Source organism: Theobroma cacao, chromosome 4 (genome assembly GCF_000208745.1).
Source record: "Theobroma cacao cultivar B97-61/B2 chromosome 4, Criollo_cocoa_genome_V2, whole genome shotgun sequence".
NCBI classification, from domain to species: domain Eukaryota; kingdom Viridiplantae; phylum Streptophyta; class Magnoliopsida; order Malvales; family Malvaceae; genus Theobroma; species Theobroma cacao.
Window position 1 is genome coordinate 28,560,027 of NC_030853.1, and position 21,068 is coordinate 28,581,094.

General features: G+C 35.8%; 4 protein-coding genes across 8 annotated transcripts; 3 read left to right on the forward strand and 1 right to left on the reverse strand.

The window, feature by feature from the left end:
- LOC18603111 (rRNA-processing protein efg1) lies at nucleotides 334-3,617 on the forward strand. 2 transcript variants are annotated; one of them, XM_018120452.1, is made up of 8 exons: nucleotides 334-608; nucleotides 726-855; nucleotides 960-1,087; nucleotides 1,264-1,402; nucleotides 1,719-1,833; nucleotides 2,204-2,267; nucleotides 2,373-2,660; nucleotides 3,286-3,617. In XM_018120452.1, the coding sequence occupies exons 1-8, from the start codon at nucleotides 357-359 to the stop codon at nucleotides 3,289-3,291; spliced, it is 1,122 nt and encodes a 373-aa protein (XP_017975941.1). In that variant the 5' UTR covers nucleotides 334-356; the 3' UTR covers nucleotides 3,292-3,617. The 2 variants fall into 2 exon arrangements, with proteins under 2 accessions (XP_017975941.1, XP_017975942.1); XM_018120453.1 differs by having other exon boundaries at nucleotides 2,379-2,660.
- Nucleotides 4,164-12,170, forward strand: LOC18603112 (alpha-mannosidase I MNS4). Of its 3 annotated transcripts, none has more exons than XM_007034887.2 (18): nucleotides 4,164-4,442; nucleotides 4,898-5,017; nucleotides 5,110-5,202; nucleotides 6,000-6,086; nucleotides 6,173-6,263; nucleotides 6,378-6,433; nucleotides 6,747-6,819; nucleotides 7,608-7,717; nucleotides 8,263-8,313; nucleotides 8,413-8,501; nucleotides 8,657-8,738; nucleotides 8,827-8,940; nucleotides 9,306-9,385; nucleotides 10,035-10,170; nucleotides 10,395-10,465; nucleotides 10,571-10,817; nucleotides 11,155-11,429; nucleotides 11,522-12,170. In XM_007034887.2, exons 1-17 carry the CDS (start codon nucleotides 4,329-4,331, stop codon nucleotides 11,386-11,388), a joined length of 1,848 nt encoding a protein of 615 aa, XP_007034949.2. In that variant the 5' UTR covers nucleotides 4,164-4,328; the 3' UTR covers nucleotides 11,389-11,429; nucleotides 11,522-12,170. The 3 variants fall into 3 exon arrangements, with proteins under 3 accessions (XP_007034949.2, XP_017975684.1, XP_007034948.2); XM_018120195.1 differs by having other exon boundaries at nucleotides 11,570-12,170; XM_007034886.2 differs by having other exon boundaries at nucleotides 11,155-12,170.
- On the forward strand, nucleotides 12,289-18,994 carry LOC18603113 (pentatricopeptide repeat-containing protein At4g02750). Of its 2 annotated transcripts, none has more exons than XM_007034890.2 (2): nucleotides 12,289-14,749; nucleotides 18,540-18,994. In XM_007034890.2, the coding sequence occupies exon 1, from the start codon at nucleotides 12,435-12,437 to the stop codon at nucleotides 14,484-14,486; it is 2,052 nt and encodes a 683-aa protein (XP_007034952.2). In that variant the 5' UTR covers nucleotides 12,289-12,434; the 3' UTR covers nucleotides 14,487-14,749; nucleotides 18,540-18,994. The 2 variants fall into 2 exon arrangements, with proteins under 2 accessions (XP_007034952.2, XP_017975632.1); XM_018120143.1 differs by lacking the exon at nucleotides 18,540-18,994 and adding an exon at nucleotides 15,324-15,709.
- On the reverse strand, nucleotides 18,576-20,297 carry LOC18603114 (auxin-responsive protein IAA4). Its single transcript, XM_007034891.2, has 4 exons — nucleotides 19,833-20,297; nucleotides 19,505-19,707; nucleotides 19,293-19,392; nucleotides 18,576-19,183 (listed from the first exon to the last, which is right to left on the reverse strand). The coding sequence occupies exons 1-4, from the start codon at nucleotides 20,030-20,032 to the stop codon at nucleotides 19,108-19,110; spliced, it is 579 nt and encodes a 192-aa protein (XP_007034953.2). The 5' UTR covers nucleotides 20,033-20,297; the 3' UTR covers nucleotides 18,576-19,107.

Below are 21,068 nucleotides of genomic sequence, written 5' to 3' on the forward strand. Positions count from 1 at the left end.
AATAATTATTTATATATTGATAATAGTGTTAAACTTTATAAGAATGTTTAGATAATTGATATGTTTTTATAAATTAATTATTTTTTAAAATTTAAAAACTTTATATCAGTTCATAAAAATATTGTTTCGATAATTTAATATTTTTAAGTTTAGATTTAGTTCATTGGTTAGTGTATAATCTTTTTACTTGAAGAGTAAGTTTCGAATACTTTTTTCATTAATTAAAAAAAAATTAATGAGTTTTAACGAGCCAGGGAGAGAGCCCAATTCAACTTTTATTTGGCCCATCAAAGGCCCAGTAGACCTTGTTAGGGCAAGAACAAAAATTGAAACCCATCATTTGTTTTAACCCAAAGATGTCATCATTAAAAAAAAAAAAGTTAAAAACAAGAAAACGAAAACCCCAAACTCGTCATCTCTCTCTGGACAGTGACAAAAAGAGAAAAAGAAAAAAAGGCATGGCCCACGGTGGCTACGGTAAGCGGCGCGTGGCGGAGAGGAAGCGTGTAGGTCGGCGATCAAAAGGACCTGGCGTAGACAAGAAACCAAAGCCAAAAGCCGTTTCTCTCAAGAACCAGATACGCTCCATTGAACGCATGCTACGAAAGGTATTCTTAATCTCATTTTTTTTCTCGTTTTTTATTTAATTTTCATTTTAGGGTTGTTAAGTTGTGTAGTAGATTCTCTGAATTGTAGTTTTTTCCCTTTTTTATATATAAAATAAGGATCTTCCACCTGAAGTTAGAGAGGCTCAAGAACGGAAGTTAGAAGGGCTTAAGAAACAACAAGAAATCCATACCCGACTCGCTGTGGAACGAAAATTATTCTTGCGGGACAGAAAGATTAAGTTTTTTGGTAAGAAGTAAGAATTAGTATAATTTGTTTTTAATTGTTGGACTATTATTTAGTTCATTATGAAATGAACCACTAATTTGTTAGTATCTTAATTGTTATTGAAGAGAGAAGAAAGATAGAGAGGAGAATAAGGCGTTTAGAGAAGCTGCAACGTACTTCATCTGGTCAGGCGCAAGACGCGGAGATTGCTGAGCAGCTTTCTAAATTGAAAGAAGATCTTGAATATGTTAGGGTAAGCTTATAGCATATTTAGTGGTAAATTTGCATTCTTTTGATTGAAAATTAGATGGTATTTTTGCTGTTATAATAGGGCAGTGTTGTTTAATCGACTATTTGAACTTGAATTCAGCATATCTCTGCTCATAGAAATTATGCAAAGCTAAAATTTATAATTTATTTCAAATGCAGTTTTTCCCCAAGACTGAGAAATATGTATCTTTATTTACGGGAGGTGATGGTTCAGACGTAGTTGATAGGAGAAATAGATTGCGGAAGCAGATAAAAGCCAACTTAGTTGCTGCTGCTGCCAGTGGGAAAGATTTGGAAGGTACATTCTTTCTTCACCGCAGCTATATAACACTATATGAAGTGACTTGTTTTCCTTGATTACATGGTCTAATGTTAACCTTTCTACAATAAAAGGCCTTCTCATCTTGATTTGAACTGAAACTCACAGAAAGGTAAAATTCAGCAAAGAAAGCTCTTCTGAGTAATGTTGGCACAGTACTGTGACTTTGTGGCTTAAAACTATGTTACATGTTATGGATGTATCATGTTTTCTCTTAATATATGTTGTTTTACCTGCTTAAATTGTATTTTCATGTTCAAAAGGATGTGTCTTCTGTTTGGACTTCCCTTAACAGAGACAGGGAGTGAGGATGACGGGCTATTGGATTTGAGTGATGATGATTTCTTTTTGACTGGAACCTCAAGTGATGAAGCTGATGCGGATGATGAATGGACAGATAAAAGTACCAGGTACGTATTGCATCTGTGAGTTGAACTATGCAACCTGAGCTTTGCTTCATATCCTAATGGGAAGCATGAACTATTAAGTATCTAGTTGATGGGTTTTTGTTCCCTCTTTGGTTTTGTTAGTCACATTTAGGACCAGGATAAGTTACAGATACGAATTGACTGATAAAACTTCCATTAAAACTTCTGTTGACATCAACAAAGACTCATGATTACTGTTGACTTTGTGGTTAGCAGAAGCTGTAGATTCTATTCAGATTTAATTTTGGCCTTTTACTGCAAGCTCTTTGTAGTTGAACAGGCCTGGAATCTTTATTCCCCTCCTTTTGACATGATTGAAAATGCAGTTAAACATTTTGGCATTTGTGTACAGGGAGCAGGCTTCTAGTGCCTCTGGCAAAGCAGCATCTGGCGTGTCTAGTGATGAAAGGAATCAGGTTCAGTATCTATTTGAATATTCGCACTTTCAACTAAATAATTGATTTTAAATGTTTAGACATAGCCCCCTTCATCTCGCTCTTGCTTGCCGCAACTAATAACAGAGACAGGTTTCTGCCAGAGCTTTAATGCCACCTCCTAGGCCATCGACTAATTCTTTTTCAAATTCAGTACATTCAAAATCAAGGTTTGGGTCTTCATCTAGCCGAAATTCATCCATACAAAGAGCTGAAATGTCCACATCTAGCAACACATCCAATAGCAGAAGTGGTTCTTCCTTTAAGGCAGGGGGGTCTTCGAATCCAAAGACTGGAAACAGTAGTAATTTAAGTTCCAATTCTGATGCTCGCAAACCACGTAGAAAGAGGAGACCAAAAAAGAGAAAGCAACAGGTTTGTAAAGTCATGACTAAGTTTTAATTTAATTATAATCATATCCTTTTTGAATTTCATTTTGCCATAAATTGTTTTTTATTTTGCTAAGATGCTTAAACATAGATTCATTGGTGCTTTACTGACATCTGAAAATCGCTATTTTCATGGGAATAAAAATGGTTTTAATGGTTAAGAATGGTATGAATGTACTTTCCTTTATTCATCCTCCTACACTGTGTGCTGCAAAATTGGTTCTTGTTGTTGTTAACCTATCTGATACCCCCATCTTGCACTATTACTAAAAAATGCGAGCTATATGGGCCAATGGGGCAGGAATTAGGGGAGTAAGACCGGGGGGGTGTCAAATAAGAAAGAGCCCTCCCTTCAGATAACATGAGCAAATTTGCAATTCAGCCCCAAAATTTTTATTGTTTGTACATACTACTTTTTCTCGTATGCAGTTTACCCCTTCTGTTAGCTAAAAACATGTTCTGCATCAACTTTTTGTTTTTCCTAATTCTATGATTTAACAAAAATAAAGCTCAATATCACTTGCCATTCATTCATTCATTCATTCATTTATTCCTAATATTTCTTGTTAGAGTCTTTGGACCTGGAACGTAATTCTCTTTTGTATTTGCAGGCATGAAGTGGGCTCGGCTTTGGAATGATCCACAATAACCAATTGGCATTAAAGATGGCTCTATAATGGGTGGGCAGCCAGCTGCCTCCACTGAAAATCTAAACTTTTTTGTAGTATTATGTAATTACAGCAAGTTTAAGAATAGTTTTAATTTTGGTGTCACTGAAATTCAATTTAGTATTATTTTTTGGTGGATTTAATTGTAAGGTGTCGATGCTTTCCTTAGATAATTTCCATTCATAACAACAGTGATACATTGGAAACGGCTAAAGGGGCATTCATTTGAAGCCCTTGACAATATGGAAGATGTCCCATTTGAAGCTTTGGTAGTATTTTCTTTTCTTTTCTTTTAGCAATAATTTTGAGCTCTTTTAACCGTTTCTATATATAAAAATTAAAACCAATCACTACCGTTGGAAGTAAAAGAAAATAAATTTACTTAATAAAACCTTGATAATTGTGATAAAATCAAGGTTTTTTGCTTTGCGTCAAGTTAGTTTTTATGAAAATATTTGGTTACTATTTACTTTTTCAAATATTCTTTTTAATTTGAAAGGTGAAAAACTTTTTACCAGCCTAAAATATTTTATAAATTAATAAAAAATTGTTCTATTTAGCTTAAAATATCTTATTCAATTTGCATTACATAGGCATAATTTGATGTTTTTTTTTTTAAAAAAAAAAAACTTTAAATAGTTGAATTTCACTCAAACTAAAAAACTATAACATGCATTTTGCTAGTGGTAGAAGAAAATAATTATTCTTTAAAAAACAATACAAATAAAAACCTATTAGATTTTATTATCTTCTTTCTTTTTCTGTGTTTTATCTTTTTGATAATTTTCATTGCAACTTAAAAACCCGGCCAGCCAGCCAGCCGTGATAGTTTAGTTCCAGTGTTTAGATTAAGAAACAAAAAGCTAGCTTTTAAAAAAAAAAGAAACAAAAAGCTAAAAAGAAACACAAGAGCACTCCTAACAAGCCGATGTTGAGACCGAGATCATATCTTTACAAAGAAACGGAGATTGAATTCTAATCTAAAAATGAAAGCTTTGAACTTGATTCTTCAGTTTCTGTTATTTCTTTTGTTGTTTTCTTTACACAAAGCAGTCGCAGAAGGTGTCACTCCCGAGGAAGCCAAGCAGCTCAGAGATGAGGTAAAAAAGATTAATTTTTCGTCTTTAGTTTATTATTTGAATTCAGGGTTTTTGCTTTATAAATAGATATTATAAGGGTTCCTTTGAATTGGGTTTTTAACTTTATTATTGTTAGTCTCATTGTCTTTACTGATCTGGCGTTTTGGGATTTTTATAGTGCTTGCTTGATTTGTTGACTGATAATTGAGTGTTTAAGGCTGCTTTGGTGATAGAAATAGATTTTAAGGCAAAATTTGAAAGCCCATTTTTGGCAAAAGCATTAAAAAGAGTGAGTAACAGGTGTACTGTTAGTTCACATTGTATGTAGATACTTGGTTTCTATGTGCTGTTAAATGAAAGCTGAAGTCAAAGTTTAACCTTTAAACTACGAATTACCAATAACCTAATGGAAGTAGATTGGAGTGTATTTGCCGTTTGTGTGATGGCATTTATTGTGTTGCTTCTGGGTGCTCTAGGTGCGTGAAATGTTCTATCATGCTTTTGATGGATATATGGACCATGCGTTTCCATTAGATGAGCTAAGACCTCTATCGTGCGAAGGAGAAGATACGCTTGGTGGTTATGCCTTGACACTGGTAAAATGTTGATATTTCTTTTTTTTTTTTCAAAATTTATGTGACAGAGATTGTGTATTGAACTGTTTTTTGATGTTGCCACTATGCTGCAGATTGATTCTTTAGACACACTGGCTTTACTCGGAGACCGAGAACGCTTTACAGCCTCTGTTGAATGGATTGGTAAAAATCTTCAGTTTGATATAGTGAGTGAAATATTTTTTGCATCAATCTTTTGTGCTTATCTATTGGATTTTTGGATTTTTTTTTTGCTATAGAAACTTTAGTATGGACTTTGATAGGGTTGAAGGCGAAACTTTATATCTTTGTTTGGACACTCACTCTGATTTAAAGAGCTCCTGGATAACGCTTAAGACTAGTGCAATAGAAGCTAGGTCTTTTGTAGAGTGATTAAAGTTACCATACTTCTGTTTTTTTCTTTTTTTTTGTGACTTAAACGCAACATACAAAGCAGTTGGTTTACGTACTGTTATGCTAATAGATTATTGTTCTTGATTGCCATTGTCTTATTTTGCATATTGATAAGAAGTTTGCACCATTCTTTATTTTAATGCCTGCTTAAGTGTCCTGCAAAATTTAACTGGTCTTTCACAAGCCTAACATCTAAGGCATGCATTCATCATCTGTTGTGCAATAAAAGAGACAACTAGTGTAATTGCCATGATGGGGAAGATTTGATAAATTTGAAGGCCTTAATAAAGTTCTTCTATTATGACTGTTTCTTCCATTGTCAAAATTGTATTCTAAATCCAATATAAAGTTACAATCTTCATGAGAATCCAAAAAGACTGTAAATGTTATGTGTCTATAGTGTTCTCACATTATGATTTTCACCTGTGTAGTGGTTTATTTTAACTTGTCCTTCCCTCATCCTTAGTCTTTTCTCCCTCGGAATCACTGTTCAATTGGCTTTGCATAGTACTTTTGTAATTTGGAAATATGGTTATCAATCTAAACTTTGGAGTTTACTTTTATTCTGCAGAATAAAACAGTTTCCATTTTTGAGACCTCCATCCGGGTCCTTGGAGGTTTACTTTCTGCCCATCTTATTGCAAGTGACTATGCTACGGTAATATTGATTTGTCGAGCTCCATCAGTCATTTATAATCATCTTTTATTCTAGTAGAATAAATATCAGGATCATTTCAATTTCAGGGCATGGGAATTCCTTCCTATGACAATCAATTACTTGACTTAGCTGAAGATCTGGCCCGGAGATTATTACCTGCATTTGACACACCTACAGGTATCACTTCTGGATCATTTTTCTATTGAGATGCACAAACATAAAAGTTGGCTGATAGTCTGATACTAGATTTGATATCTTATTATGACTATCTCCAGCTATGTTGTATTGCAGGAATTCCATTCGGATCTGTTAATCTAAAGTATGGAGTTGATGAACATGAAAGCAAGGCAATGCCTCTATTATCTCCTAAGTGATGATTAATTTTGTTAGTTTTTGTAAACTGCTTGTGCTTGTGTCACCCTGAACGTAGCTTGTGCTAATACCCCTTGTCCCCTAGAGTACAATGCTATCAGTACTTAGTGATGTGCATAGTTGCTGTATGTAATTTCAATAGATGAAGATGAAGGTATTAAAATTAATTGATGTTGTTCACATATTAATCTCTATTAAAGTACTAGTTACTTTCGAGTCCTGTATCTCTGCATTTTCATGTATAATATATGATATAGGTAATTTAAATTTCCATATTGGTTGGTTTAGATAACATCTACAGCTGGTGGTGGGACTTTGACCCTTGAATTTGGATTGCTAAGCCGTTTGACAAATGATCCTAGTAAGTATTACTACCTCTCTATTTGGTGTTTTGCATTCTCTAGAAGTCTGTATGCCACAAAAAGTATGGTAGCAAATCTTTGGCTCTAATCCTTCTGTAAATTGCAATCTTGGATTTTAGAAATTGCAGTAATCCTTCTGTAATTGTGGATTTCAATACAGTGCTTGCTGTTGCTAAATTGCTCATAACTAGTATGAAATCACACCACTTTCCCCTTTCCTTGTCCAATCTTTAGTAACAGGAAAATTTACCTCACCTTGCTAAATTGTAAAGCAGCCTTGGATCAATCCAAACCTGCAAAGCCAATATATTGAGAACCTAAGTTTAATAGGCGGGGATCCTAATGCCTTTTTCTCTCAATGTGAGCATAGATAGAAGAAGAGATCTGGGTTCCATTGTTTTCCATCATGCACAAGTGTATTTACAATACAAAAACTGAGAGCCCTAGTAATCATGTTAGCTGTTTAAATTTTGGCCATGAAGATATGGTTCTAATTGTTGATAACTGAAAGGCATAAAATACGGAAGGGGAGACTAGAAATACTAGCCAGACAAGAAATCTAAAGATATAATCTGGATTTGTTTGCTTGGAATCTTAGTATAACAATCTGACAGAAGTGCCAAAGGAAGTGGCTAGGAAATGCTTAAATCAAAACTTATTAGTCTAGACTTTGCAAACTTTTATCAGAAGACTAGCGATGAGACTTTTTGTTACTGTTACCTACTGTAAGGACTGTTAACTTTTGCCTTCATTGCTGAAATAGATTTATTTCCTAAAATGATTGCAGCTTTTGAGCGAGTTACAAAGAATGCTGTGCGAGGCCTATGGGCTCGCCGTTCAAAACTTAATTTAGTTGGTGCTCACATCAATGTGTTTACTGGTGAATGGACACAGAAGGTAGCATGCTGTTTTACAATTATCACATGGTCAAGAGCCTTCCAATTTTCTGTTGTTTGTAATAGCTACATCAGGATGTTCTTCAGATTACTTAGTAGTTAAATAGATGGAAAGGGATTAAATCTTCCGTTGATGTTGCTTCTATTGAGTCATTTATTTGGTATATATGAAGTATTTTCTGGAAGAAAGATGGTCAGCTTTGAACTTTTTTGATGTGGTCTTTATCTGTTCTTTTAGAAATTTATTGTCCTCTCCTATCTTCTAATTCTATTGTAAAACGTTCTTTTTTCAGTAGTTTCAAAAGGACAAGTTGAGAATTAATATTTTCCTAGGTTGTATATTTCCCTTGCAAATTTTCCTTATTGATATGCAGATATTGAATAAGCAAAATCACAGAGTTAAGAATATGCATTAAACTAGAAACTAAAGTGCAGTTTCACTCATTAACCCATGGACGTCCTACGGGACCCATCTTCAATGTGAAGGAATCAAATTTATCAAATCTATATCTAGCCAGCTGCAATTAATTTTATGCTGCTTTGCAGGATGCTGGAATAGGGACTAGCATTGACTCCTTCTATGAGTATCTTCTGAAGGTCTGTCACATGACTTGAAATTCTTGTACCTCGTAACTTTGTGATCACAATTTAGTAATAGAGAAGAAACCTTTTTTTCCCTTCTTGATATCTTTTCAGGCATATTTATTGTTTGGAGATGAAGAGTATTTGTTCATTTTCCAAGAAGCATACAGTGCTGCTATGCACTATCTTTACAATGATCCTTGGTAAAAACTTGTGCTTTGTGAACCACTGTAAATATATGTTTCTTTTCCCTTATTTTATTATACCTTTTGTCATTTGACATTTTATATGGATCATGTGTTTTGAATTTATCATCTTTCTCTCTTTCTCTCTCTAAATTTTAGTTTTACTTCCTTAGGTATGTTGAGGTCAATATGGATTCTGGTGCTATTGTCTGGCCATTATTTAACAGTTTGCAGGCATTTTGGCCTGGCCTTCAGGTTAGTGTTTTTTAATATCATTTTCTGATTTAAACCATATAATATATAATTGAATTTTTGGTAACCAGAGGTTTACCATTTTTGGAAGGTTTTAGCCGGGGATGTTGATCCTGCTATTAGAACACATACTGCCTTCTTCAGTGTCTGGAAAAGATATGGATTCACTCCTGAGGGTTTTAATCTTGCTACACTTAGTGTTCAGGTATCTGAATCATAATATTGTACTACTGATACAATTCTTATTCGGGGTTTCAAATTAGAATTTTACTAATTTTTTTGTGCAGCTTGATGACACCTAGTACGCCATTTACCAAAGTACACAGTTTTACAAAATAGTGCAGTTGCTTTATGGAAAGATTCTCATTTAAGATCTTAAACATAACTCCACCTAAAGTTCCATTGCGTGATAACTTTTGTTTTTCTTCTTTTTAAAATTTGTCACATTTATACCATTTTCCTTTGGCAGCATAAGAAAAAGAGTTAGCCATTGCATCCCAAGTTAATAAAAAGCGCATATTGGGTCTCTATTTTTCTATCTGAATTTTTTATACCATGTTTCTTTGGCAGCATGGGCAAAAGAGTTACCCCTTGCGTCCCGAGTTAATAGAAAGCACATATTGGCTCTACAAAGCTACCAGAGATCCCAGGTCAATCAGATTGACCTTTATTTAAGTGCCTTTTCTTACTTTTTCCACTCTAGTTTTAAACATTTTTTCACTTGTAGTTATTTGGATGTGGTACTATTGCAAAGTTTAAACTTTATCAGTTCTTTCTATAAAGGTAGTAATTTTAAAGGGTGAAAAGAAAACACTGTTTATAGAAGCTAAATAAATTTGTTTATCAAAAAATGTTATTTAACTAGCCAGTTGATATTGTTTCTGAAAGGCTTTATTTTTTCAGAATTAAGAACTCTGATTTTTAGAAGCAATTCATGTCAGCATTAAATATTGAATAAATACCCTTATCTGAAGATAAATTCTATCTGAAGACAAAATTGCAAGTTTATTGCATAGAAAAAGGGAAAATGTAAAACGAACAAAGCTGATGCCTAATATCATGACATTTAACAGCAGTGATTTAAGATATTGCATAAAGTGAATGTGAGGAAATAAAACAGACTTGATACATAAGCTACCTTATTAAACAAAGAATTATTGTTGAGGAGAGTGCAAAGCTATCCATGCTGTTAGATGGTTTCCAGTTTACCTTTTCTGCTCTTGTTAACTGAATAACTTTTTTATATTTCCCCACTCTTTTCTTGCAAATTAAATCTTCACAAATCTCTTCCGACTGTAGATATCTGGATGCTGGACGAGACATGGTTGCTAGCTTGCAATACGGGGCAAGATGCCCTTGTGGTTATTGTCATATATCAGATGTTGAGTTTCACAAGAGCGAAGATCACATGGAGAGCTTTTTCCTGGCAGAAACAGTAAGTACCAATTAACATGTATTTCTTCATTTACCCCATTCCCTAAATACACCTTTCTTTAGATGGGGGCCAGCATTAAATTTCATGATTTCATTTCGTTTGAACTTGAATCCAATTTGACCTGTTCTTCAGCTTCCCCCTCCTGATAGTTTTTGATATTCTCATCATGTTGTAGTCCTTTCCTTTCCAGTATAATCTTGTTTGAAACCTCTTGATATTATTAGGTGAAGTATTTGTGGCTCCTTTTCGATTTGGCCGTGGGTCCAGACAACCTTGTTGAAAATGGACCATACAAGTAAGGTTTCTGCTTCCTAGTTTTTTCTTTTTAAAAAAATTATATTGCATGGAAGAAGCTACAATTTCTTATTTTTCATTTTTTGCGGAAAATTACCATTTACAGGTACATATTTACAACTGAGGGCCATTTATTGCCTGCAACTCCTCAAATATCTCTAGTGCAAGAGCATTGTTCATATTTTGGGGCTTATTGTAATCATGGTGACTTTAAACATGAGCCTCATGCATCAGACATGTCTGCTGATTCTCAAGAAACTAATGGTAGCAGAGTTTCTGGGGGTTGGGTTCGCACTGGATTTCCATTGGACTCCTCTTATCTTGAGGCATCTCCTGTATCAGGGCTGATTAAGGTTTGTATTTTTCTTTTGTTTTCCATTGGGTTGATGGTAATCTTGGATAATGAAATGTTACTAAAAGATTGATAATTGTCTATTCTCTCATTGTCTACTTAGTGATTTTCATTTAGAGGTGATCACAAAACCAATAGGCCAATTTTAGATGTCTCCTATAAGAATTTTGTAATTTCTAGTTATAGCATCATCACTTTAATGTGGTGAAATAGCAGAATAATTAAGGAGTAGCTCTGGAAGTTTGAGGCTTTTTTTTTCTCTTGCATTAACTCTAATTTCATGTGGATCACATTGATGTTTGCCCATTCTCTTAGAACTTTTGTTCTTTATTTCACAGGGGCTTTGCCCAGGACTTACTCATGGGCAGAAGTACGGCATTTCATATCTGGCTCCAGTTGATACACCTCATGAAGATTATTCTGTAAAACAAAAAGATACCGTGGTTCAAAGCCATGCTTTAATTGTTGTTTCTGACCATAGTGCTAATCAATCACTATCTGGTGACAGCAATGATGACAATGTTGAAGAATCGAGCGAGAGGGAACCAGAGCATGATCCATCTCAATCATGAAAAGGCTTCTGTGTCTATAACAAACTACACAATGAAACCAGGTCTCAGCTCTTTCCTTTGTGCTATTTTCCCTGAACAATCCGTGACAGTTACCGATGAATCTTGGCTGGTCCAACATTTTTATCTGATATAGGCTTCTAACCTGATGCTTACGACTAATCGCCCTTCTCCGCGTTGACAGCATGTATACTATAATCAATAGGTTCAAGCAATTCAGCAACTGTCGATAGAATGAGTATATTTGAGGTTAGAGTAATAAAATGCAAGATGAAGCGGGTCTGCATGATAACTGTTCTGTTCGTTATGCTGGCTGTGATGTGGAGAAATGAAAATGGGCACCTGTTTACTTATAAGGGCCCTTGTAACTTAGCAAAACGTAACAGAACTTCTGTACATTTTTTTTTATAGTTGCTCCCTAAGTTTCATTACAGTGGTGAGGCAGTCATCCGGGATTGCTGGAAGACCACAGTCCGGAAGTTGCTCGAGGAAGACAACCAGTTTAATTGGATATCATTGATGCAGCGATTGATGCAGGGCTCTCAAAAGGGTCGCTTTCGTTTCAGGAATTCAATCTTGGGAATTATCACACCATTGGATTCAAACAAACTATACTAAAACAATAAAGAAAGTTTGGTTAGATGATGGGTTCTCATATTCAGTTAACATTCATGTTTGATTCTTTTTGTTAGATTCAATCATAGGGATTGGTCGAGTGAAGACTAAAGTTCTTTGGTATTCAAGAATTTAATGAAAAAAAAATAATATTGATGATCCTTACGAAAGTTTGCTCTCTATCTTTGATATTCTCCTTTCTCATCAAATGACGGCATTGCATGATTAACTTGGTTGAAAATGTCATCGAGGCATTCCTCATAACTTACAATTCATAAAGGCAGAACATAAAAGCTAATGTAAAGTGGAGAACTGAATTGTACAAGTTTTTGTTTTAACTCACTATTGCAAAAATTTTAGCCCAAATCATTAGATGCCCATTTGAAGAAGCCCATCCATTGTTCAAATTCCAGAACATTTGAAAAGTAAGTTACATGACCGTTAAGAGTCATCCCTATTACTTTTGGCGCCATGAGATGGATCGCTCGAAGTTAGTGTTAAGCCTCCTCGACAGAGCCCAATCTCTCAAGCCCTTAAAATCTATCCACGCCCGTCTTCTAATCGACGGCTCTATCGCCTCATCTGACCTTGTCCTCAACAAGTTTCTAAGGTTCTATGCACGGTTTGGTTCCATCCAATATGCTCACAAGTTGTTTGATCAAATTCCCCAACCAAATGCGTTTCTTTGGACAGCTTTGATTCATGGGTATGTTGAGCATCGAAACTACCAGGAAGTTTTGTCTTTGTTTTGTCATATGTGTAAAAAGTCTGTTTTGCCCTTGAATTTTACCTTGGCATCGGTTCTCAAGGGTTTAGCCAGGTTGAAGAGGGTTATAGATGGGGAAGCGGTTTATGGCTTGGGGTTAAAATGTGGGCTTGGTTTTGATTTGATAGTGCAAAACGCGGTGATTGATTTGTTCATGAGATGTGGGGAAGTTGATTTGGCGAGACGGGTATTCGATGAAATGGAGGAAAAAGATTTGGTTTCTTGGAATTCAATGATTTTGGGTTATGGGAGAAACGGCAGAGTGGATCTTGCACGGGAGACATTTGATGAGATGTCTGAAAGGAATGTGATTTCTTGGACGAGTATGATTCAGGGATACATTAAGGCTGGGGATATCGAAGAGGCTAGGATTCTTTTTGACAGAATGAGTACCAAAGACTTAGCATCGTGGAACGTGATGGTTTCTGGCTATATGGATGTTGGTGATCTTGGTTCTGCTCAGTCTATTTTTGAAGCAATGCCAGTGCGAGATGCTGGGACTTGGAATCTGATGATTGCTGGGTATTGTAAAGTGGGGGAGATGGAAGTTGCGAAAGATTTTTTTGACAAAATGCCACGTAAAAATATTGCATCATGGACCATAATGATAGATGGCTATGTTAAGGCAGGGGATGTCAGTACCGGACGATGTCTGTTTGATCAGATGCCTGAGAAGAATCTGGTATCTTGGTCTACCATGATTGGAGGCTATGCTAGAAATGGGCAGCCCTGTGATGCTTTGGAATTGTATAAACAGTTTAAAACACAAGGTGTTAAGCCAGATGAAGCGTTTGTGTTAGCAATCATTTCAGCTTGCTCACAGTTAGGAATTCTGGATGCAGCTGAATCAATTATTAATGACTTTACAGGACCACTCCTTTTTTCTAGTTTGCGAATTGTCACTAGTTTAATTGACATGTATGCAAAATGTGGATGCATTGACAAGGCTGTTCAAGTTTTTAAGATGGCTTATCAAAAAGATTTGCTTTGTTATAGCACAATGATCACAGCGTTCGCAAATCATGGCATGGCTCAAGATGCCATTTCTTTGTTTGAGGACATGCAGAGGACAAATATAAGACCAGACGGAGTTGCATTTCTTGGGGTTATGACTGCTTGTAACCATGGGGGACTTGTTAGTGAGGGCAGGAGGTACTTTAAACAAATGCTGGAAAAATACAGAATTCAACCCTCAGAAAAACATTATGCATGTATTGTTGACCTTCTTGGTCGAGCTGGGTGCCTTGAAGAGGCATATAAACTTATAAGAAACATGCCTATTTTACCTAGTGCAGTTGTTTGGGGAGCTTTGCTCGCTGCTTGTAGGGTTCATTGTGATGTGCAATTAGCTGAAATTGCTGCAGATGAGTTATTTAAGATTGAGCCAGATAATTCTGGTAATTATATTCTCTTGTCTAATACTTATGCTGCTGCCAGAAGGTGGGATGGTGTTGCTAGAATGAGAGCAATGATTAGGAAGAACCAAGTCAGGAAGAACAGAGCTTCTAGCTGGATTGAGTTGGGATGTGTAGTCCATGAGTTTGTCATGGGCGATGCTTTGCATATTGATTCAGAAAGAATATACTTTACGCTATATTTGATCAGTGAAGATATGAAACTTTTGGGATGTTTAAGAGATTCAAGAAAGGAAGAAGTATTGCCATCCCATGCTTTCTGGCTTTCTGATGTGTACCCATATAACATTTTGGAAGATGGCTGATCACAAGAAATTTTTTAGGAAAAGATTGTTATTCTTTTGCAAAAGATCACTCTTCTTTGTTATTGGACATTGTCAACTGCTCCGTCCGCATTTGCAGCCTGTGAGAATCTAATGCATTGTTCATATTTTTATTTGGTTTTACAAATCAGGATGAAAACAACTCGACGAATGCATAACATGATTAAAAAACTCTTTTTCTTTGGTGGATGGACCTATTATTCAAGTATCCAGGTGCCAAGGAAACACAATTCAGGGATCCACCGGTAAGCTTTATGATATCTTTTGGAAATTTTTACATCTTTTGCTGCCAAGTCTTGCTTCCAACTTGTAACTTTATGAGGCAAAGCACCATAAAGTTGTGGCCAAGATGCAAGTGCCACTATTGTTTGTCCCAAAAGTTGATATCTATAAGGTAAAAACCTGGTGTCCTGTATGCTGCAATTTTGAATGAGCCGGTTGAAAAAGAAAAGGTGTAATTATGTAGCCATCCAGAGTAATTGGCTTAAGGTTTGGGTTTGAGTATAAGAAAATTATATCTTACTATATTACCATTGCATCATGTATCCTTGTCTCTCTTTGATTTCATAATGGTATGAAAAATATGGGAACATAAAAGTCAGTTTTAAGTTCTCCTGTGTATACAGTTATCTCGTCCATCTGACTTGTTGAACCCACAGCAAATAGAGTATAATATCAAGATGAAATGAAGCAATGGGTACAAAAACATTACAACGCATGTAAGTGTAGGGAGATGATTCCATCTGAAAACATCTTGCTTATAAAAAAACTTTAACAGAAGTTCCAACTGACATGGCTGGTTGGTTCTCTGTGCTGTAGGCCTGGCATTGTGCTTGACACGGTATGCAGCAGCCAGTATCAAAGCCTATGTGACAAAGGCATATTTTATGCATATGAACACATGTCCTAACCTTCGTTGTGTAATGATACATAGAAGCAACTACTTTCATGTCCAAATCTCTCTCGTATATTAGTGTATCACCTAATCAGACCATGCTTGGCTGCCATCCCTTCCTATGAACTGCACATGGTATCTGTGATATGGCAGGTTGAGGCAATGACTTGGTTACATTGTCTATGGGTAGTGTGGTTGGGTAATGAGTGGCAACATAAATGTTACAAACTTTGTGTCTTAGTAACACATATATGAACACTTATCAAACATGTCATGTGCCTGTTCTAGACTTGCCTTTCAGTAAAGCATTGTCAGAAGTTTAGCTGTTATTGTTGAGGTATCCTGATTAGCAGTGGCTGCAAATTTAAAAATTTTAACTTTAACTGCAGCACAAGCATGCTGTCCAGGAAGTATCTGTTTACTGCTAGACAGATAACAACAACCAAAAATATCCATATCAATGAATAGTTAAGACAGATTTGTATTTAAACATCATGCCGACATCTAAATAAACTTAGGATCACTAGAGTCAAATCCTAGAATCTTGTCAGATCTTGTTTCTTAATACCTTTAGGCTTTATTACTGTTACATGTAGACTGATGGAGAATGCTTATATTTTTATAAAATAAAGCTTTAAAATGGATATTCAAACCCTAAGCTAACAAGGCTGAATTAATTTAACAACAAGATGTACCTTACAGACCTCATTTCAAATGCACATTTTTATCTCCTCAAGCAAAAAAAAGCAAAGGGGACTTTCCTATACATTTAGAAAATTTCTTAGTTAATCTATCCTCTTAAGGAGCTAATTAAAATTATATTTATATATTTATATGTATGCTCAAAAGAATTAGAAAGTAACAAAGTTATATTAACTTTATTATATTATCTAAAACATCACTGAGGTAAATTCTAACTTCTAGACTAAACTAATTAACATAAAGTAGCCAGTGGTCAGATACATTTGCTTTATGGTGTGGGGCTCCCAACAAAGCATTCTTTTGCCAAAGGAGCATTAGGTAGGAGCAATGTTTACGAAGTCCCAAAAATTTTCTCATAGCTCGATAAGATTTTCCTAACAAAAGGTATTATTAGTTTAATTATCTCACAAACCACTGACCTGCTGGCATGTATGGTTAGGAAAGATATTTTAGGTGTCCATATCCTAGAAAGCTATCCTTTAGAGAAGGACAACTTAATGCTAATTCTTTTGTGGTACCAACAAACTGTTGGCCAGTGCAGAAAAAGGCAATATCAAATGGATTATTCCTTCCATTTGCAGATTATGTCAATTAATCCCACCCAATCATAATTTTCACCTGTGGTAAAAATTTTCCATTTGATAGATATAAGACATAAATCTTTGGTGTAACTACTGTTATTTTCAGACATAAAGACATCATTAAATTCAACGCTTGCATATGAAGTCCACTGTCTTGTTATAGAACTGAGAGGATTAAGTATTGAAAGGAACAGAAAATTTCTGGTTATTAACTATATATAACCAGACTCTTTTCCTGCACTGGAACGTGCAGTCTTGCTTCTGGTGGTATGTTCAGAGCTCTGGTTCTCACTGTTTCCCGAAACCAACTTTCAACTTTGGGTGGGAAAGAATCCTATAATCCCAGTATCACAAAGGTTCCCTGTTGAAGGGCTTTGAATATGGCATGTTTTGACACTTGTAACCATCCCCAAGGAAAAAAAAATTGTCATCCAATTTTATTGTTTCTGGACTCTAGTTCTATTCAACTTTTCTTGGAAACAAACAACATTTCAGTTAAATGTATTTTCTGGCCTTTTTTGTCTGCAATCTTAGGCTTAATCAGTACTGATGGTCATAATCTTTGTTTAATAGACTTATGACAGGCTGTTTGGTATTGCTAGGACTACTTTAACTTTTTTCCCCTTTTTCAAAATAATTTGACCTTTTCTATGGAAAGCAACATTTCAGTTAAATTCAATTTCTGACCTATATTCTTGTCTGTAATTTAACGTACTGTTAATCAAATCAAGTAAAGGTCTATTCAGTGTTGTTTACCAAAAAGTTTATTTTATTATTCTTTTCTCATAAGTATCAATTACAGGTACTAGCTATAACCTATTTAAATTGTGGAAAAAGCAGATGTGTTGAAAGACCTGATTTTGGAGGTCTAATAGTTTGATTGATGAATCCATTGAATTAAGATGTAGCAGCAAGTTTAGTTCCTGTATGTTGAGAGGCAAATGCTTGCTGAATGCTTCTAACTCTTCAGATAGACTCTCCCAAGGTTCATCTGGACTTTAGAACTTCAGCCAGAAAACAGTACTACCTCAGTGAAGCAATATCCATAAGATCATTGATCCAAAGCAAAACCTTGAACAGCACAGCATTTCTTCCAGACCTATAATTAGTGACCTTGTTTGAGGTCTGGAGTACCTTAGTTTTGGGTTTGTTTGGTTTGGCTTCCTAGATATTTTTGTGAATATATAATTGCTCAGCCTAGAATTAAATGGGGGCAATGATCAGAATTTGAACTCTGGGCTATTTAGCAAAAGATATTATTACATTATATTAAAGACTATTCAGTAGTATAAAAGTTTTAACATATTGGGTGATCAAGATCCAAGTATAGGTGTTTTAATCTCTAAAAACTTAAGGTTAAGATCCATCCTTTTACCATTTCAATGCATATTTCTTAAATTAATCTCAGACACCAATTTCGGATCATATTGAAATGTTTAGTAATCTGCCTTTGTTAGAAAGAAAATTAAACTTTGAGTTTCTTTGAGTTCTTAGTCCTACAAAGCCGGGCTGTTAAGTGAATTTAGCACAAGGTAATAATTTATGTATATGAGACAGGATTTAATTGACAACAATCTCTCTTGTGACGCTTGAATTCTGGACAAATACATGTCAAATGAGTTATTATTACTTCATAATAGTCATGACACATAGGCTTTCTTTCTCCTGTTAATGCTTGAATCCCACACAAATAACCTGTAAATGCTTTAATAATCCTTTAAGTCTTCTATTATAGGCGTAAAAGCAGATTCATGAACCTTAGTTTGCACTTTTCTTGTGCGGGAATTATGGAAATTATTAATCTGCTGAGGTCTGCAGCTTTCAAGTTTTGATCTCCCTCTCTTGTTCTTTATGCAGGCTTAACTCAGAGTAGGGAACATGAACACAAATGAATTGATGATGACGATTTATTTATGAAAAGAGAAAGCACACTCAAATTTTCTAGGTTCAACAATAACACAGACAAGTTTTAATTGTACAGAGACAACACAGCTGATATGCAACTTAGTTTGTTTGTTCGTATTAATACTACATAAACCAAACTTGGATAGCCGCATCCTTTTTGTGATTTTCTTCCATCTTTTTTTACAAAGTTGCAGTTGAAGCAACAGATTCTTCTATGTAGTTTTGGTTTGATGGGTATTATAGCAAAACACATTAACATTACAGAATGCTCAAGCCACCAAATATCTTTGCTGCAGCCAAATGTCTGAGGAAAAAATATGTAACTCCACTTTATATTATCTGTTTTCCTTCTAAATTTCCCAGTCGACCGAATTTCTGACCAGACTACCTATTGAGGAGACTGAGAATCAGATCCAAAAATCTCCTTCGAGAACCCAAGCTGAAAGATTTTCTCTCCATGAGAGAGATGGATCTTCTCCCTTTTCTTGCTCTTAGATGTGCTGTTGCTAGAGAGAATTTCTCATACACCACAACCTAAGCCCCTGGCTTCTGATCCTTTCATGATTCTTAGCCTCTTGCATGATGTGACGAACATACTGCAAATAAAATAGATAACCTTGTAAGTTACATAAAATATCTCGCATAACTAGCAAAGAGAGCAGGAGAGGGAGAGGGAGAAGGAGAGAGAGAGAGAGAGAGACTTACTCCCAGGGAACATCTCCAACTAGCATCCAGTCTCCATCCTTGTCTTCATAAGTAGGTGCATAATCTGATCCTTTGTAGCCTTCTCTTTCTGAGTACTCACCTGAAAAGGGGGAATCGAAGGTCATTTTCATAATATTCATCACAATTTCACCCCCAGTCACATCAAGTATGTCATAAACAACAAAATAACAGCAATAATCAAATATTCTTACCTATGGTGAACTTGAACATGTTCTCTAAAGCCTGCAGGAGCTCCGCGTACCCTGTGTAAACTTTCAGGTCAATCTTTCTTAAGTATGGTGCTCCATCCATGCTTACTTTCACGTAAATCCCAGGACCATCAGACTCACTTTTCTTTGGCTGAAAGTTATTCTTTCTATAGGACCGGATCGGTGGCCACCCCACAATTTGTGCTCTGTATGGAGCATATGCATCAAAAGAATCCATTAGTTTCCATCTAAGTTTATGATCAAATAGTAAGAGATTAAGAAGATCGGTCCTGAAGGCAACTTTTGTTTGTAACTTGTTATGATAACTTACTTGGCAGGAGTGGCAGTTTCATTTTGAGCATCAGATTTGCCATTTGCTCCAAATTCCTCATCAGCGTCCTGCAATGGTCGCTTCTTGTTTCTAACATTGGAAACTGATTGTTCCTCTCTTTCATCTGTTCCTGGCAACCCTAACCTTAGCTCGGTTGCCTTGAGGTTTAGATCATTCTCATATGCCACGCTGCCTTCCATTTTTCAAAGATCTTCACCCAAATGATACACCAAATCAACTTGTCTGGAAACCAAAGTTCCTTCTTCAATGTAGAGATGAATGCGACCTGATGCTGTCTAAGGTCTGAGTTCAGAAAAGTTCTTGTAGTTCCTTTGACGACGCAAAAAGTTTGAGAGAAACGAAAATGTTTGGAGTTTGTGGTGGAAATGGGAATGCAAAAGCAGGTATTTAATAGGACATGATGAAGTCATAAAGCAAGGGTATGGTGTATTAAGAGTAATGAGGAAGCCTTGATATTCTCTCAATGCACGAATTATGGACAAAGGCAAGCTAAGCTGTCGGTAGCAACAGCAGCAACTTTGAGGCAAGCTGCCCCAGCTATACGGGGACAGGGTGGGACAAGCTCAGCCGCCCATATGGAAGACTTGAGCCTTCAGTGGGACGGTCAAGATGCGTTTTGGGGGGTTGTGGGAGTGAAATCAGGGGCGTTGGTTTTTCTTTAAATGAAGGAAAGAAGGCAGCATCCCCATGTGAACGGGGTCCATCTTGGGTGTTGGGTATGGGCACAGCATGGCCATGTGGGGCTAGAATTTAGCAGGGTTTTTGAATTGGTTAATTGGACTGTGGGGTTCATTTCATGTGGTCTGTCCCGTCATGTGTGCAGGTCAGCCCCTGAATTATTCCTAGCTAGACAAAATTCAAACAAGAAAAAGTGTAATTAAAAAGCTTAATTATTTTAATTACTATTATTATGCATCTCTGTTGGCTATCATAACTAAGGAAAACAAGTTCATTTGACCCAGTCTGTTTGTAGTTGATTGACATTCCACAATCCAAACCTTGCCGTTTCTGTTATTTCCTTTGATCTTTAGTTGTTGACCCAACTCTTTTTAAGGGGAGACCGCCGGATTAGTAATATTAATAAGTTTCCTAAGCATTGGAGCCTCCATTAATGTATCTGGATTAGTCTCAGTTTATGAGGGGAATAAGAAAATCTTCAATACTTTGGGATGCTGAATAAACTGCCGCTCTGCTTTCTGTCTTTCCTCATCCCAG

What these genes read in the sequence shown, in the direction of transcription:
- LOC18603113 (XM_007034890.2), top strand. Translation starts at nt 12,435, where the DNA reads ATGACCGTTAAGAGTCATCCCTATTACTTTTGGCGCCATGAGATGGAT.
- LOC18603111 (XM_018120452.1), top strand. Translation starts at nt 357, where the DNA reads ATGTCATCATTAAAAAAAAAAAAGTTAAAAACAAGAAAACGAAAACCC. An exon ending in TTGAACGCATGCTACGAAAG is followed by an intron (nt 609 to 725) that starts GTATTCTTAATC and finishes ATATAAAATAAG; the next exon opens with GATCTTCCACCTGAAGTTAG. An exon ending in TGGACAGATAAAAGTACCAG is followed by an intron (nt 1,834 to 2,203) that starts GTACGTATTGCA and finishes ATTTGTGTACAG; the next exon opens with GGAGCAGGCTTCTAGTGCCT.
- LOC18603112 (XM_007034886.2), top strand. Translation starts at nt 4,329, where the DNA reads ATGAAAGCTTTGAACTTGATTCTTCAGTTTCTGTTATTTCTTTTGTTG. An exon ending in GTGGTTATGCCTTGACACTG is followed by an intron (nt 5,018 to 5,109) that starts GTAAAATGTTGA and finishes ACTATGCTGCAG; the next exon opens with ATTGATTCTTTAGACACACT. An exon ending in GTTGAAAATGGACCATACAA is followed by an intron (nt 10,466 to 10,570) that starts GTAAGGTTTCTG and finishes TACCATTTACAG; the next exon opens with GTACATATTTACAACTGAGG.
- LOC18603114 (XM_007034891.2), bottom strand. Translation starts at nt 20,032, where the DNA reads ATGGAAGGCAGCGTGGCATATGAGAATGATCTAAACCTCAAGGCAACC. An exon ending in CATGTTCAAGTTCACCATAG is followed by an intron (nt 19,393 to 19,504) that starts GTAAGAATATTT and finishes CCCCCTTTTCAG; the next exon opens with GTGAGTACTCAGAAAGAGAA. An exon ending in GTTGGAGATGTTCCCTGGGA is followed by an intron (nt 19,184 to 19,292) that starts GTAAGTCTCTCT and finishes TTTTATTTGCAG; the next exon opens with TATGTTCGTCACATCATGCA.